Source organism: Tenrec ecaudatus, chromosome 7 (genome assembly GCF_050624435.1).
Source record: "Tenrec ecaudatus isolate mTenEca1 chromosome 7, mTenEca1.hap1, whole genome shotgun sequence".
Taxonomy (NCBI): domain Eukaryota; kingdom Metazoa; phylum Chordata; class Mammalia; order Afrosoricida; family Tenrecidae; genus Tenrec; species Tenrec ecaudatus.
Genome location: NC_134536.1, coordinates 100,291,618 through 100,309,512, shown reverse-complemented (window position 1 = coordinate 100,309,512; position 17,895 = coordinate 100,291,618). Strand labels below are relative to the sequence as shown.

Here is a 17,895-nt window from a genome sequence, read left to right as displayed (position 1 = left end):
AGTTTTGAACTGCTGACCTATTGCATAACCACTCTACTACCAGGGCGCCTCTTTAGGACAGCAGATAGGTAGAAGTATCAGTTCAAAGAATATGTGTTTAGTTTAGTTTTGATTTACTGTAATTTTACTTTTAAAATGTGATTTTTATACATTCATTAATTTAAAAATGAAGTAAGGGTTGCGTGTAGAACCCTTTGGACTCTGAGAAGTTTATATTGTTTTTTGTAATATTGAAATACTAAGTAAGACCACAGGGAATTCTGAATGCCTCTCTCTGTTTCCCCCCTCACCTACTCTAGTAGTCATTCGCCGTTCATTGCATTTCCTCCTTTGCGTCTCCCCAGCCACACAGCTGAAGCGGAGGTCCAGGCACTGCACCCAAACCTGGCAGCACTTTTGGCTGTTCCCAAAGCAGAGAGAAACTAGCCTGTTCCTTATCAGCCTGCATCAGCTCAGTTTCCCAGAGTGGATCAACAAGCAATTACTCTGTAGCATCAGCTGATGGGCAGCCCACCCACCTGTGAGGGGAGTCTCCGCGAGGAAGATATGGGAGGTGAGTTATTGAAAAACAAGGACTTAGTTTCTGCCTGTATTCTGAACTTCCACTTCCCAATGGGAAGTGTGGCTCTCGGCCCCAGAGCCTTGCCTCCAACGGCCTAATTTGAAAATGATGAGACTCCTGGTACCCAGGATGGGATGTAGACAGTGCTTGTGCAGAAGCGTTTTTCACAAACAGGACGTAGAACGGCTGGTCTTCAGCGCCATGGCACAGCGTTCCAATCACTGCACCTTTCAAAGCGAGCCCTTAGCAGAAATACCCAAACCAAACGAAACCAAAGTCCACCCATGGCTACCCCATCTGGGGCAGCATCGAACTGCCCTCCACAGGGTTTAAAGGAGGTGTCTTTGGGAATCAGATTGCCAGGCCTTTCTTTCTTTGTTCAAAGGCGCCTCTAGGTAATTTCAAGCAACCAGCTTTTCCCTTGGTAGTCTATTACTTCACTTTTTTTTTATTACTTCACTGTTTTCACCCCCCAGAGGCCATTTAGTAGAAGTGAATTAAACGCACACACCCCAAATTGTGTATTGCTGTTTCAAACACTGCCATCAAATCCATGCTGACTCAGTGAACCCCTGTGGGTTTCCAAGACTGTAACTGTTTGTGGGCATAGAAAGTCCAGTCTTTCTCCCATGTTGCTGCTGGTGGTTTTGAACTTCTGACTATGCGGATCCCAGCCCAACACATAAACACAGCACCATCAGGGCACCATCTGATGTGCTTAGTGATTAATTTGTAGAAGCCATTTAGAAAATTCACAGGATTATAGACTAAACATATGCCGCACCCCAGTAAAGAAAAGATCACTGCTGAGGTGGTGCTGACTTTGATTAGGCCTTTCTCAATTGGGTGGAGTGGCTGGGAGTTGAAATCACTGACCTTCTGGCTAGCAGCCAAGTGCTTCATCTCTGTGCCACGGGGGCTTCCAGAATAAACATACCAAACACCTAACCCGAACTCCCTGCTGTTCAGTGAATACTGACTCACAGCCACCTTATAGGACACAGTAGAACTGTCCCTGTGGGTTTCTCAGACTGTAACTTAAAAAAAAAAAGTGATTTTACTGGGGACTCGTACAACTCTTATCACCATCCATCCATCCATTGTGTCAAGTACATTTGTACATTTGTTGCCATCATCATGCTCAAAACATTTTCTACTTGAGCCCTTGTAATAAGCTCTTTTTTCCCTCCTCCTCCCTGCCCCCTCCCTCACAAAACCTTGATAATTTATGTTATTATTTTGTCGCCTTACACCATCTGACGTCTCCCTTCACCCAATTTTCTGTTATCCATCGTAGATCCTTGTGATCAGTTCCCCATTTCTACCCCACCTCCCTGGCCCTCCAGGTATCACTACTCTCATTATTGGTCCTGAGGGGTTTCTCTGTCCTGGATTCCCTGTGTTTCCAGCTCTGATCTGTACCCATGTGCATCCTCTGGTCTACCCGGGAGACTAACTCTACAGGAGTAGAAATCCTCCTTTGTCTCCTAGGGAGCAGCTGGTGGTTTCCAACTGCTGACTGTGGAGACCGCGGGGAATGCATTTCTCTAACAGCATTCCTGGAACTAAGAAATGTTACAGCAGATTCCTTCTGGGAATTCCTTTGAGCCTCAAGGCGGATTTTACAATTCATCTTGGTAAAAATCTTTCCTGTGCCATAGACATAAGGCCTGGCATAAGACAAAAAAAAAAAAAAAAAGCAAGCAACATCTTTGTTTATAATAATTGACGCTTATGGTAGGGACCGAGATTAAGGATATTTTTCCTTTGGACTAATATAATAGTTTGAGCCCATTGGCTTAATTGGTTGAAGGTGGTGCTGGGGACCCTTTCAGGGCCCCACATTTCAGTTAACAGTTAACAGAGATTGTTTCCCTGATCCCAGTTTTAAATAGACCTGGTTAACTGCATAGTTGAGATTCCTCTATGAAGTCATCTGTAGAAAGAATCACCTGAGTGCCCCAGGACACACTGCCCACCATTGACAGAAGGACAGGCTCTCAAGTATCTTCTCTTGGTGTTAAGAAGGAAAACGTGCTACAAGGCATGTACAGCTAATGCATGTACAATGTGTGCTAGGCTAGCAGACGTTTCACAGTTCATACGCCACGTTGAATTTTCACTGAAAGGGTGCCTGCCCACACTTCTCCAGCTTTAACAAGACCAGAAGATAGTTCCTAGCCAGACTGCTTACCATCTCACCCGGACTTCGCGGTGAAGCTCAAGGTGCAGACTGGCATGGAAGTTGTGGTTATTGAACCAATGTGGAATCAATGCTCACTGATTCTCCGAGAGAGGGAGAGGTGCCCCTTTGGAAATGCTGGCAGATTTCGGTGGTGTCTCCCAGAGAGTGCTTCGTTCAGGAAAGGATTTAATATACTTTTTAAGATATAAAGTTTTTCTCTCAGAAGGCCAGCCTGTCCTGGCGTCAGGGGGCCTGGATGGGTTAAATGTTTTGCGCTCAGTTGTGCAATAATGGCTTCTAGCACCATCAGGCCGGGCTGTGACTTGGGCTGTGACTTGGGCGTTCTAAGTCCCCTCCTCCTGCAACTGCTGATAAAGCGAAAGTAAACAGGCGCCTGGAAAATTCCTAGTGCTCTTCCTGGTGCAGGCACGCTGACAGGGCGCCGGGCTTGCTACAGTGCAGCTCTTGCCAGGACTGTGCCTACGCACATTTTCATAGCAGAGCTCCCAGGACGTCTTTTCCACACTGGCTTTTGTATCGGGCTTCCTGCTTTTTTTGCTTGTCGTTGCTTTAGAAGACAGAGACATCTGGAAAGGCTTGGTGATTCATCTCTCTCACTCTGTGTGATCTAAGGAGAGAATTTATTCCTTGACTACACTCCCACGCTGATTGAGTTGATTCCAAACAGAGTGGCCCTATATAGTAGCCAAGGCTGTAAGTGTTCATGGGGGCAGACAGCCTCATCTGTGAATCATGAGTTTGAATAGCCGACCTTGCTGTGCAGGTAGACAGCCCCACCCCCTCCGTGCTGGGCTTCATGGACTCTACATACACCTGCTGCCTCTTCATGAAGGAGGGGTTTTTACTGAGGACAGCCAGGCTGTTCCATTTCCCATCATGCTCCACCTTCCTTCAAATTAGATACTGTATCAATATCGTTCTATTTGGGGGGTTTTATTTTGAACATCAGCCTGCTGCCCTCCCTGGGACGGTCTACTTTGCAGCAGTTCTCAACCTGGGGGTCGAGACCCCTTTGGGGGGTTGATCGACCCTTTCACAGGGGTCACCTGATTCGTAACAGAAGCAAAATTACCGTTATGAAGTAGAAATGAAAATAATTTTATGTTTGGGGGGCACCACAACATGAACTGTTTTAAGGGTCGAGGCATGAGTAAGGTTGAGAACCACTGAGCTAAAGGAACACACCTCTACTTTTGAGTTCTTGAAAATGAGGCAAAGGCAGAGCAGGAAAGGCACGGCAGGGGTCAGCACAGGCTGCGGAGGCCAGCGTTTGTCTCAATTTCTTTCACACAGCTGATTCTCCACGTCTGTTGGCAAGCTTATTCCCAACGTATTTGGAAGGCGCCAAAGAGTGGGATCTATGAGAGAAAAGGTTTAATAAGTCAGAATAAGGGCTCTGTCAGAAAAATAACCTGCTACGCCCACCCCAGACCCCACTGCTATCCCAGTGCAGAGAACAATGCCTAGCACATATTGGAAGCTCAATAAATATTTGTTGAATAACTGGAAGTATTTTAACTATATGCCCTATTCTCAAATACATCCCAAACTATTTCTAATCACTGTCACTTATCACTTATTTTGAGGTCAGCACGTTGTTTCTTCATTAAAAGATGTCAGCACATTTAACGTGTATGTGTGTGTACTTGGCAAGAAAACATGTTGTTAAAAACAATATACAACATAAAAATGTTAAGCTTGCAGAGGCCATCGGAAGAAGACCCGGTGGTGTAGTGGTGACGTAAGAGTTGGCTGCTAACCAGCATGTTTGCAGCTTGAAACCACCAGCTACTCGTCAGGAGAGACTCAGGCCTTCTGCTCCCGTAACAAGGCAGCCTCCGACCCCCAGGGGCAGCTCCACCCTGTCCCACTGGGGCACGAGGAGTCACACTCGGCCTGACGGCACTGAGTTTGGTTTTTAAAGGCCATTTAGGCAAAAGTTTATTTGCTAAATACATGTGAAGCAACTAAAATGGATGAAGCACACACTGCGTAAGAGGGAGACCAGGCTGAGTTGAACTAAATGGATGTTGGCCTCAAGATGCTTGTGAGTAATCGAGTAGGGAGCCCGGAGCTGAGTAGTATCAAGAAAGGGCATTCGGTGCCAGACAGCGCTCTTGGGAGGTATCGAGAACTGCAAGGGCTGGCATTCTTGTTGCCTAGATGGATGCTACTCAGTGTTTGTGGAAGGAAGGAAGGAAGGAAGGAAGGAAGGACTGAATGAATTATCTCTTCCTCATCGCTGAACCTAAGTCCTTGACTTCAAAATCAAGAAAAACAAAACAAAACCACCCTTAGGAAATAACAGCTAGTTTGGCGTTTTGGTGGATCAAAGGAAGAAGCTGCAACTAGATTGAGGCTGATGCAAGACATCAGGGGTCTGAGGGGGCGGGCTTGATGTGTGCATGCCAGCCCCATTGAGGGCCCTCTAGAGGGAATGGAGCGGGATGGGGAAACAGAGCAGGCGAGGGGAAGTGTTAGCCGGAAGTAGGGGGGGGGGGAAGAGAAGGAGGAGGAGGAGGAGGAGGAGGAGGAGGAGGTAGGTGGTAGGTTTTGTCTAGGAGGGAGGAGGGCATGCATGCAGGGCAAAGACAAGTTCATTGGATCCACAGAAGGGGAGCCATGCGGCGGGGGAGTGAGGGGGTCCACCTTTTGGGGCTCAGGCACATTGGGAGCATTAGCCTAGTACTGGTGGAAAAGAGACAGAAGAGCACCAAGTTTAAAGGCAGCAATATCACTAAAACTTTTTATTCCAGTGGAAACAAGGATCTCCCTTCACCCATTTTTCTGGTGTCCGCCGGACAGTGTAACACATGACAATAATTTATGAATTATCAAGGGTTCATGAGGGAGGTGGGGGAGGGCTGGGAAACATTTGCTTTCCACTTGAGCCCTTGGTATCAGCGCCTCATGAGGCGCTGATACCAAGGGCTCAAGTGGAAAGCAAATGTTTTGAGCATGATGATGGCAACAAATGTACAAATGTGCTTGATACATGGATGTATGTATGGATTGTGATGAGTTGTATGAGCCCCCAATAAAATTATATATATATATGAGCCAGAAGAGCCCCCCAAAATGATTTTTAAATTAAAAAAGAACTTCATAGAAAATGAAGTCATTATCAGATTTATCATAAAAAAACCCCAAAACCTACAAAGATCTCTCATTTAAGAGATGCCAGGGGGATTTACAAAGAATTCCAAACTTGAAAAACTGGAATGGAGAGGACAGGAAGCTGATTCGATATGAAAGTGGAGTAGCGGTGGGATACTAGGGAGGAGGAAGAGCCAGAAACCAGCTCAGAAAAACAAACAAACAAACAAACAAACAAACAAACACCCCAGCCCAGGCTCAAGCCTCAATGAGTGGGCATGCGGTGATTTTCACAGGCACCAGGCTGACATGGTGGGGGTCGGGGCATAGAGATTAGTGTAAATAAGCCTCAGGTTCAAAGCCAATGGCCAGTGGGGTGTCCAACGGGCTGTTAAATACCTGTCATAATAACATAGTGTCTTGAGCAAGCAGATGGTTTTGTTTTCTTTCTACACAGGGCACTATTTGCAGCGGCCCCTGAGTGGTACACATGTGGCTGGATCCGAGGAAAGGTTGGAGGCGTGAGTCTACCCAGAGGTAATCTGGAAGAAGGGCCTGTTGATGGGTCACTGAACCCTATAGGGGTCACAGTTACCTGGACACAGATGGGGTTGCCATTGCTGGGGGCTAGCACTGACTCAAGGGCAACTAATAGTCGGCATTCATTTGAATAACTACGCTACACTTCTGCCTTTGGGACAGGGGAGTTCTCCCACCCCTGGCTTCCAGTTTCTCGCTGGAGGTAACCACTGTTTCTAAGTTTCTTGGGATAGTTTTTATGTTTTTATGACTCCAGGCGAGGCGTGCCTTTGTTTTTAAACGCTTGAGAGCTTGTGACAGAAGGAAAAGTTCAAGAAGAGGTAAAGATTCAAGAACCAAATTAGGGAAATGATTGAAGCCAGGTCTAGCACAGGTGGAAAACGGGCAGAACCCCGATGCAGGTGTAAGCTTTAGCAAGGGCAGGCTGATGGCCATAGAGGATTTCTGAGGCTGCTTTGCTGAGGGGGCCTGGTTTCCTTTGCTTGGGGGGGGCAGGGGCGCAGGGCCGTCTGAGTGGCAGAAGCCTGTGGAGGGTGACAGTTCCTCACGGAAGACACTAAAAGATGTCAAATGGCCACTGTGGCCAGCAGAGGACACCACAAAACTATCTGAATCTCAATTCAAAAAGGTTTATTGGATGATTTATAAAAGCAGCATCACAATAGCAATTAAAAGCAATTTACAAATTCCAAAATAAATTTACATACATGTATTCACAGCATATTATAATCAACAGTTTTCTCAGTTATGATGTTTCTAGGTAGTATTGAAAAAAAACATAAGCTAAGTTGTAAATCACACGAATGCCTTCATTCAGAGCATGGCCCTGGAAAAACACTGGGAAAAGGTGATTGAAGCGACCAGCTGTAAAGATGTGTCCCCGCAGCCTTTAAAAACCACCTAGACCGAAGCTCACCTGAAGGCCGACTCAGGGCAGAGTGAGCTGCTGACGGTCAACCAGCACAAGTCTCAAGGTCTCTCTCAAGTTTACACATGGGTCCCTATGGGGCTCGTTAAAGTGAAGGAGGGCACGACCTGTCATTCACCGGCCACCACTTCTCTGTGGAAGGTTAGAAGGCCACCAGCAATCCTGCCCTGGGAAGGACCCTGGCCGTGGAGGCCCAGCTGCTCTCTATCTCCTCATGGCCTCACCCGCTGGTTCACAGCCCCATGGGCAGGAACACCATCCCTAGACAGGCACTGCCCCTGGGCTTGGCGGCTGCTTTGGGTCAGTGCTGGGCACTGGGTCCCTGAAGTCAAGGAGGGAATGCTGGGCAGCTGCCAGGCCGGAGTATACAGCAGACATGTGCTACAGCGAGCTAGTGACAAATGATTTTTTGAGGGAGGCAGGGCAGAAACAGGTATTTAGCAAGACCTGAGAATTATTCTATAGTTTCAATCAGCAATGGCATGGGGGAGCCATTCAGCCACTTCCTTCACGTGGCCCTTAGAAATAAATAGAATTTCTACTGTGTGCTGCTGGACCTGCAGTCAACAAGGCATGAGAACCCGTAGTACAGGTCCCTCCATACACATTACTGATCATTAAAATCTTAATTTTACTACACTGGCAACAAGCGACATCTCATGATTATAATCCTTAAAAACTTATTACAAGGACTTTTTGTCTGGGTATTCTATAGGGTACTGGCACATTTCGATGATCAAAGGCACTTCCAGGTTACATGATTGAATGACATTATACAGAGAGGGAGAGCGCTACGCATTGGTTCCTTCAGTGTCTGTGTCCGTGGCAGTCATCGAGAGCCCAGGCCTGCACTTCACCCTTGCCACACAGGGTAAAGAAGATCGCACCAAGTGCGTTAATAGCAGCAGCGATACAGAAGACGGTTTGCCATTCTCCAATGGTGTTCTAGAAAGAGAGAATGAAAGACCATGAAAACATTGCTCGAGGTCTAATGTCCCAATAAGAATGAATGAATTATAACAACGTAGATACATCTTACCAACAAAATGCTGAGTGACAGCATTTCCCGTAGGAAATGATTGCAATATAAAGTTTGATGCCAGACAAAATGAATGCAAGGTGTTACAAGTCAGGACGGCAGCGGTGCTTCTTACCAGGGCCACTTAGTGGGGGCAATAGTCTCTCTCCATTTGGTACTGGCGAGGCAGATGTGTGTGCTCCTCTGAAAATCCACCAAGCTGTACAGGTAGGATTTGTGCATTTAACAAATACCTATGCTAGACTTCAGTAAAGATTCTATGTCCCTGAAGCACGTTTGCTAGGAAAGTATTCTGCCTGAATGCTCTTTCTCAAGTTCTTAGGTGGTCCCAAGAGACCACGCGGTCCTGTGGGGCTGAGTCTCAGGAGGGTTTCTGACTTTCCTGTTTGGTGCCGGGAGCTGGTGGGGCGCCTCCAGTGGCCAGTGGGAAGCATTGCACAGATCCTGGATCGCACACCAAGCAGACCTGGCATGGGGCGGGCCATTAAGCGATCCTCAAAATGCAATTGTTTCGAGTAGAATTCACTGGTGTAAAAACATTCGGGAACTACAGAATATTCTTGATCATTTGGTTAACTTTAACAACCAGTTTTTGGATTTTTACAGTTTTAATCAAACATAGGGCTGCACCTGCAGCATTTAAACAAGAAAATCAGGCAGCAGTTTTGGCAATGAGGGAAAAAAGGTGGGGCGGGTAGGGAGTACGGCGCTGGGAAGCCAGCGTGAAGCGGTTTCATTAGGAAGAGGGAAAACACGGGGAGAGAAAAAGGCAAGGTACGGAAGAAGCTACACTGAAATGAATGCATTGGGGGCGGGTAGAAGACCTTGGAAACGCACCCTAAATTTTAGTGACTATTTAGATATGCTAACCGTGTGTCAGCATTCTAAAGGAGAAGTCACTCAATTCCGTCTCAGGGCAGAAAGGAACGTTTAAGAGTGCTTCTCAGAATTCCTAAGACAAAGCAGCTCTGTTTGATCTACAGGATAAAATAATACCTCAGTGTTATCTGGAGGCAAATGGGGGACTTAAATGTCACCAATTGTACCAGAAATCTCACATCACGCCTAGCTCCCCTCACCCCTCTTAAAGAAAAACCCTGCCAGTTATTAGAGAATGCGGTTTTGTTTGCAACAGAATTAAACTTCAAACACACTGTGAATTTTAATGACTCCATTATTTACTTATACTGACTCATTCTGCCAGGTTTTTGAGGCAGTCTAGCAAATTTTAATTGTAAGCAACTGCAATGGTAAAGGCAAGTGTATTTTTCCTTTTCTAAAAAATCCCTTCAATAACGTTAAACAAATTTAATCACAACATATCCAAAATCCAAATTCAGTATACAATACTTTCATTCAGGCATCCATCGTACGGTAGATGATCAATACATCAAACTATTACAAGACAGTGTGTTGTGTTACCACAGTGCTCCCATGAGACAGGGTCCCATTCCTCTAACGTGTTTCTACTGAGAGAACTGTAGGGAAACCAAACAGCCAACAAACAAAAGCCTTCTCAGACACCCCTTTCTGTTCAGTGAGAGAAGGCAGCACCAGGGGGCACTGCCTCCTTAGGTTGGGATTGGAGCGGAGAAAACACAGGAGCAGCACCTGCGGAGAAGACACCCCTGGGGGTGTCGGTGTCTTTGGTGGTAAAGTTTGCAGGCTTATCCTAACATGCTAAGGAGGAGATGCACTGTTAGCTGGATCACAGCAACACAGACAAGGAGAATTTAAGACTCTTATCAGAGAAGTAGTGAAACTCTTGAAAAAAGTTATTTCACAAGTCTGTTTGAATATTTAAACACAGGAGAGTCAGAAAGATATGTTGAGATCACTTACTCTGATTTCCTACACATTGTAGACAAGCCCTGTACCACGCTGCACCGTCACTGACAGATCAGGGACCATGCCACCTTAGGCCTTAGCCTCCAGGGGCCCACCCTATTGTAACCCACCCTATTGTAACCCTATTGTGACGTCCAGACCACCTGGCGGGCTCCATCCTCATGTGTCCCATCCCTAGTAGACTGGTCCAGCCCTCTTCTGTATCCAGATCATTCTGCACAGATACTACAGTATCAATCAAACTATGCTTTACAAAGGGGCTTGAAAAAGTGGGTGAAAAAACGCCGGTTATCTTTTTACCCCATTTTCCATGACCTTTGGCTACCCCCTTGTAATTTGTTATAGATCTCTAGATGGCAATTTTTTTCAAGTACAGAAGAGCTCGCCTTTCAATCTTCAGTGTCTTGTAGCATATCATACACACTCTTGGAATGCCTACTGACTAGATGGCTATCTCAAGGCTCACTAACTCATAGGGCAGCCCGTTCCATGCAGTACAGGTTTAAGCACAGAACTCTACTCCTGTCACCTCATCACATCTCTTCAGTTCCCTCTGTAGAGCAAGTGTCCAGCCTTCGCAGGGCCTCTTCAGCTATGTGAAGACAGTCTTGTCTTCCCTAGTCTTCTGTTCCTCTCCTCTCAATGACTTCACCTGTTCTCCAATCATTCTGACCTGACGTCCTGATTCCTCATCTCATCCTGAAGGAAACATTGCAGTTTGCATTTGTCTAAATCTAAGACACAAGTGACTCATCTGGTATAAAGCACAACTTTAAAAACTACTGGTGTGATTTCAGCGCTCATTGCCATTGAGTCAATGCTGATTCATAGCAATCCTGCAGAGCAGGGTAGAACTACCCCTGTGAGTTTTCAAGACTGTACTCTTTTACAGGAGTAGAAAGCCTCATCTTTCTCCTGAGGGGTAGCTGGGAGTTTCAAACTGCCGATCTTGTGGTTAGCAGCCCAACTTGTAACCATTACTCTACCAGGGCTCCTGTGATATCAGCTACACGATCTAAATTTAACTTAGTTCTATTTTTTAGTTTGGTTTTATTGTTCCAAAATCCTAAGATGGATCTTGGAAAAATACTTTCCTATACATTAGGGACTCTAGATTTCTGTTGCTATAAAGAATTGCATAAGAAAAAAAAGAATTGCATAAGAACAAACACTCAGGATTTTATGCTTTATTAGAATATATTCAACTTTGACACGGATATGCAGCTCCATGGGAAATGATAGACCTTTTCAGTTTATAAGCAAATTATCTACTTACGTTAGGAGTCAGACTCTTAGCAATGACAGGACAAACCATCCCTGGAATGGTGGCAAATGTATTTGTGATGCCCAGTAGAATACCCGCATACCTGTAGGAACATGTTCACACAAGCTTGTTACTTGGTCACCTGTAAGTGGATTCGCTCAGGAGCTATTCCATCCCCAGCTGATGTTCTTGGGAGATTTTATGCCTAAATGAAGTGTCTTATTGAAATCAGATTGAATAGTTAACTTGCATTTTAACATTACCCCGGGAAACATGGCTGTTGTACTATCCCGTGTAGAGCGGTACTGATGATTGGTATCCATTTATAAGACACATATCTGGAAGTTGCTTGATCTGTATCATACGTCTTTTAATCTATAGGGTTCCCTATATTATTTTTTCTGATGAAACTTTTCACTGAATTACAGATTCACATGAAAGTATAAGGAATTATACAGACTGATGAATTCTTAAACAAAAACAAAAACCCCCCAGAGACTTCCTTGTACACTTTGTGCAGTTTTCTCCAATGTTAGTATTTTGCAAAACTTTATAATCTGATGTTTATGAAATCTTTGATACTTTTAGCAAGAGAACTTAAAAGGTGGTGATGGAGTTTAGTTTTTAAATATTTAGGTGACAAGTTAATGACACCTCCAATTAATTTATTTTTCTTGAAATCTATTTAGAAATAGACCCACCATCCCACACACTGCCATCAAGTGGACTCTGACTTATCCTGTCAAGGAGCAGCGGTTCTCCACCTTCCTAATGCCGCGACCCTTTCATACAGTCCCTCATGTGGTGGTGACCCCCAACCATAAAATTATTTTCGTTGCTACTTCATCACTGTCATTTTGCTACTGTTAAGACTCGAGCGACCCCTGTGAGAGGGGTCATGACCCACAGGTTGAGCACCGTTGGTCTAGGGTTTCTGAGACTATGTATCTGGTTAGGAGCAGCAGCCTCCCCTGTCTCCTTTGGAGGGGCTGGGGGGCTGTAACTGCGGACCTTGTGGTTGGCAGCCCAATGCCTAAGCCACAGCATGACCAGGGCTGTACTTAGACATACACAAAGCCCAATTAGAGCTTATAATTTTCATAAGGTAATCGGTGTTATTATAACACAATTCCTTCTCAAAATTAAAGAAGCTTGATGTTTCACTAGCCCATAAAGCCTTTTGCATGGAATTTCTGGGCTGTCTAAGCAGTTAAGTTCTACGACTAGCTGGAGCTTGGTGGCCTGAGCCCCTCAGAAGACCGGCCTGGAGCCGTGTTGCCGGGAGCTCCCAGCCTTGCAAACCCTGGGCAGCAGCAGTGCTCTGCGCACAGTGCATGGCCATGAGGCAGAGTCAAGTTTGCGAGGACCCAGGGCAGCATTCTCTCAAGGGAGGAGGATACTTGTACAATTTCTATTAGGCTTTAGCATCCTCAATTATGGCTGTGAACTGCTGTGCTGAGCTCTTTCTCCCCTTTTAGATATGGAAAGGTGCTTACGTGAAAAATTCTACTGAACCTGTCAGTCATGTGTAAATGTCACAGTTTAAATGCTCAGCATCTGTGCGCACAGGCGATAACCAAAGCAGGAGGCACAGCTCTTTGGGCTTCTTCCTTTCAGGGAGCGTGTCTTAAATTAACCAAGGCTTGGCGGCACCAGCTTTTTAAACCATTAACACCTTGGCAGCAGGAGTGCCCAACTGTAAGGCTGCCAGGCCCGTTCAGTGACAGATATTAAGTGCAGACGAGCGCTGTGAAATTCTAAAGTCAGCACCAAGAAGTTCATTCAAGTGTTTGCATTACACTCGGCCAGGGCGGGCCATGACAGATTGATGACTGCCTGGAAGAAAGAACTGCCGTGAGAACTCAGCTTTCTGAATTCCGGGTTGTTGCAGCTCTAGAAACCTGTGGCAGCAATACCTGGAAGCCGATCCAATTCCCTCGAATTTGGTCAGTAAAATTGCCTGCAGAAAAACTTGAATTCAACCTACGAGAATACTCTGTATACATTTACACCAACTGCTTACTGAAAAGCCTTACATCAGGCCCATTTCTAAGTACTTTCTATACAGTATCCCATTTGCATGGTAACAGTGGCTCCATGAGGTAAAGGTTATCCTAGTTCCTAAATGCTCCAACCCCTCCCCACCCCGAACTATCATGATCTGAATCCTACCTTGCAAGTCTGGCTAGACCAGAGGAGGTACACTGGTACAGATGGGACCAGAAAACACAGGGAATCCAGGGCGGATGATACCCTCAGGACCAGTGGTGTGAGTGGTGATACTGGGAGGGTAGAGGGAGAGTGGGCTGGAAAGGCGGTACCGATTTTAAGGATTTACATGTGCCCTCTTCCCTGGGGGATGGACAACAGAAAAGTGGGTGAAGGGAGATGTGGGACAGGGCAAGATATGACAAAATAATAATTTATAAATTATCAAGGGTTCATGAGGGAGGGGAGAGCGGGGAGGGAGGGGAAAATGAGGAGCTGATGCCAGGGGCTTAAGTGGAGAGCAAATGTTTTGAGAATGACGAGGGCAACGAATGTACAAATGTGCTTTACACAATTGACGTATGTATGGATTGTGATAAGAGTTGTATGAGCCCCTAATAAAATGAAAAAAAAAATAGGTAAGGGTTATCATCTCCATTTTATAGTTAGACTATAAAATGTGACCTAATTTGTTTGACTCACAGTCACTATTCACTGTTACAAGGTTATAATCAATAGGAGTCTAATGTCACCTTGTTAAAACACAGATTTTAAAGGAAAAGAAAGGCCAATTTTCTCATGGTTAGTTTTTCATTATGGGCACAGAACTGAAGCTTTGAAAGGTCTGTGATCCTCAAGTGGTCTTGCTCTAATTAGTAGTGTTCTTCACTACATAGGCACCTGTTGTTACCAGAGCAACTAAAAAGGCAATTACATGACCACATGATCATAAATTATGTCACCCTGCCCGTTAACCAGGCCACAGGGGACCGACCGTCACTGATGACACAATCACGTCTAACTTCACTTTGACCTTTCTGTGGTCCTGCTTACCTCTCTACTTGAAGACATTTTTTTCCAGTGCCTGCACCCCCTATTCTACTCAAGGACATGCCCCGGTCTTGTGCCTTTCTCGGCGCTCCCTGCCTGGAGTGCCTTTCTTCGCCCTTCCCACACCGGCTCACTACTCTGTCCGGCTGTCAGTACTTCTTTGGACAGTCTCAACCGCAGTCCTGGTGTCCCTTGTTAGTCTCCTCTGTCCCTTCTTGTCCCCCTTTCTGATCTCTAAAGAGATCCCTTCCTGGTAGCTCTTATCCGGTCATTCTGCCTCCTCCGACAGGCAATCGCTGAAATATTGTGAAACGTGGATTGTTGTTAGTTGCTATGGCGTCGATTCCAATCCACAGCCACCTCATCGGCGCCCCGGGCTGCCGTAAGCAGTCACAGTATGGAGGGAAACGCAGGGGCAGGCAGTTCTACCCGGTCAACTCGATGGCAATGAGTGGAGTGTGTTCATGTGACCGAGGTAGAGTAGAACTGGCCCACAGGTTTTCCTGACTATAAGAAGGATGAGTTTTTCTCTTATAAAGATTTACAGTCTTGGCAGCCCACAGAGCAGTTCTGTGGTCTGGTCGGGGTGCTGTCTGTCGGGCCTGGCTCACCGGCGGCAAGTTTGGATTGGAGTTTTCAGTGTTTAACAAAGCAGATCACCAGGGTTTCCTCCCGTGGAACCCCTGCATGGGTTCGAACCGTCAGCCTTTCAGCCAGCAGCCACAGACAGAGCTGACCACTGCACTAGCAGGGCTCCTGAGACGGAGAGCTCTGCCCCGCAGCTTCTGCTTCCAGCCAGACCTCTTGAGTGCCAGATCTAACCCCCAAACGGCAGACAGCCAGACACGGATTTTCAAACGTCTCAGGTTTAACGTGCTGCGAGTCGTGGACTTTCTCCCCACCACGGCTCCTCTTCCAGGCTTGTTTCAGGGCCACATTCACCTACCTAGTGGTCCCTGCGAAAGACATCAGAAGCATCAACTTTTGAGACCTTCCTCATGCTTCAGAAATGTCCTCGATTGCCAGTTAGAATTCCCAAGCGTCTCAAATCCATCTCCAGCTCCGCTTGACCTCAGCGGAAAGCTGAGAAGCGATCCATCACCTCCTCCAAACCCACCTCCAGTCACCTCCAGCTGTCACGGCGGCCACTGCAACAGCCTCCTCTCCGGGTCCCCTGCTTGTGCGTTTGTCCATCGGAGAGCGATCTGGAAGTGCAGGGCCTCTCGGGAGGAAATTCAGAATACGTATGCACTTTGCATTCTTACTGATACAGCTAAGTCTATGGCAGACTGAGTGAGTAGGCTCCTGCCTCCTCCCACAAGTAAGTTCCTGCCACCACCCGGGGCATTCCTTCTTTACATCTCAGCCACGGGGTCTCTTTCTCACTGTGTCTGCTGTGATCGGCGTGAACGTGTACCGAGCAAGTCACTTTCATCCAAACACTCCTACACTTTATTTCTGACACCAATCACCACTGACACAATGGAGTAGCGCTCTGGTCTCCCTCTCTGTGCGGACTGTTACTATGCAGCTTTCGTTTCCACCCCTAAATTCAGCGGTTCTCAACCTGTGGGTCCCAACCCCTTTGGGGGTTCAACAACCCTTTCACAAGGGTTGCCTGATTCATAACAGTAGCAAAATTACAGTGATGAAGTAGCAACATAATTTTATGGTTGGGGGGCCACCACAACATGAGGAACTGTATTGGGTAGCAGCATTAGGAAGGCTGAGAACCACTGCTTTAAATGGTCTTCACTAGTCAGTGGAAACACCACTTTCTTTTTCCTGATGTATAAATTCTTCTGCCTGGAATACATTTCCTTTTACCTCGCTATGCCTGTCCTTACTATACTCTCATTTCTTCTTCTTCAAAAAAATCTGTTTTTATTTGTATGACCCCCCCCCGTTTATTGCCCTACACTAAAACCATAAGCCAGGGCTCTCTCTACTATGGCTGGCACATTGTAGGTACTTAATATGTATTTGTTGAAAGAATGAACCATCACAATATACTACAGCGGTCATTTTAATTCATTTACCTTTCCTGACCTAGGCTAATCCCTTGACAAATAGAGTCGTCGTCATACTTTTCCAGTGTTGATTAGAGGTACAGTGTTGTTGTTATTAGGTGCTGTCAGGTCAGATCTGACACGCAGGGACCCTGTGCACAACGTGACAACACACTGCGGGTCCTGTGCCACCCTCACAAGCGTTACGTTTGAGCCCATCGATGCAGCCACCCTGTCAAGCCATCTTGTTCCAAATATTTTTTTGCTGCCTCAAGTTTACCAAGCAAGATGTCCTTTTCCAGGGACTGGTCTCTCCTGATAAATGCCCAGAGTAGGTAAGTCAGAATGTCACCGTCCTTGCTTCCCAGGAGCATCGTGCTATACTTCCAAGAGAGATTTGCTGGTGCTTTTGGCAGTCCATGGCACCGTTAATGTTCTGCGCCAGCACACCATAGGTCAAAGGCGATGATTCCCCGCCAGTCGTTCTTATTCAATGTCCAACTTTCACAAGCTTACGAGGTGGTGGAAGATGCCCTGGCTTGGGTTAGGCGTACCTTAGTCCTCAAAGTAACATCCTTGCTTTTCATCCCTTTAGAGAGGTCTTGTGCAGCAGATTTGCCCAAGCAGATTAGCACTTGATCTCTTGACTATACTGCCTCCATGACCAATGATCATGGATCTAAGCAAGATGAGATCCCAGACAACTTCAACCTTTTCTCTGCTGATCACGATGTAACCTATTGGTCCCGTTGCAAGTTTGTTTCTTTATGTTAAGTTGGAATCCATGCTAAAGGCTCCAATCCTTGATCTTCATCAGCAAGTGCTTCAGGTCCTCTTTGCTTTCATTAAAAAATGGTGTGTTATATTGCACATCGAAGGTTATTAATAAGCCACCACTGGTCTGTCAGCTTGTCGTGCTGTGGCGGCTTGCCTGCTGCTGTGTTGCTGGGAGCTGTGTCCCTGGTCTTCCAGATGCCAGCAGGCACCCAGTGACCCGGTTTCAGCAGAGCTTCCAGACTAGGAGCAGACTGTGAAGAAAGAATGGGCTGTCCACTTCTGAGGAATTAGTCACTGAAAATCTTATGAACAGCACTGAAACATTATCAGATACTGAAACGCATAGCAGTTATTCATAAATTTCTGTTTAAAAATAAAAATGGTCTAAAATGGTACAAAGGATAGTAAATTGGACTTAAAAATTTAAACACTGCAAAGGTTTTAACTTAAGGATTTAATAATTAATTGAATTTATTTCTAGCTCTACGAATTTAAACTGGTTTTAATTAAGTGAAAGAAATATGCCTAAAGCTAATTAACTAAAGAACGTAACACTTTCTCTTTAAAGCTGAGATACTTAAGAGTCA

At 45.9% G+C, this 17,895-nt stretch overlaps 1 protein-coding gene across 1 annotated transcript in view; it reads right to left on the bottom strand.

Moving 5' to 3' along the window:
* Positions 1–7,155: 7,155 nt before the first annotated feature.
* The window catches only part of SLC17A5 (solute carrier family 17 member 5), a 48,093-nt gene continuing 37,353 nt past the window's right edge, over positions 7,156–17,895 (bottom strand). The window contains exons 10-11 of the mRNA XM_075554890.1: positions 11,496–11,586; positions 7,156–8,277 (exon numbers count right to left, since the gene is read on the bottom strand). Of these exons, the coding sequence (XP_075411005.1) occupies positions 8,140–8,277; positions 11,496–11,586 (229 nt within the window). The 3' untranslated portion in view covers positions 7,156–8,139. The remainder of the gene's footprint in view (positions 8,278–11,495; positions 11,587–17,895) is intronic.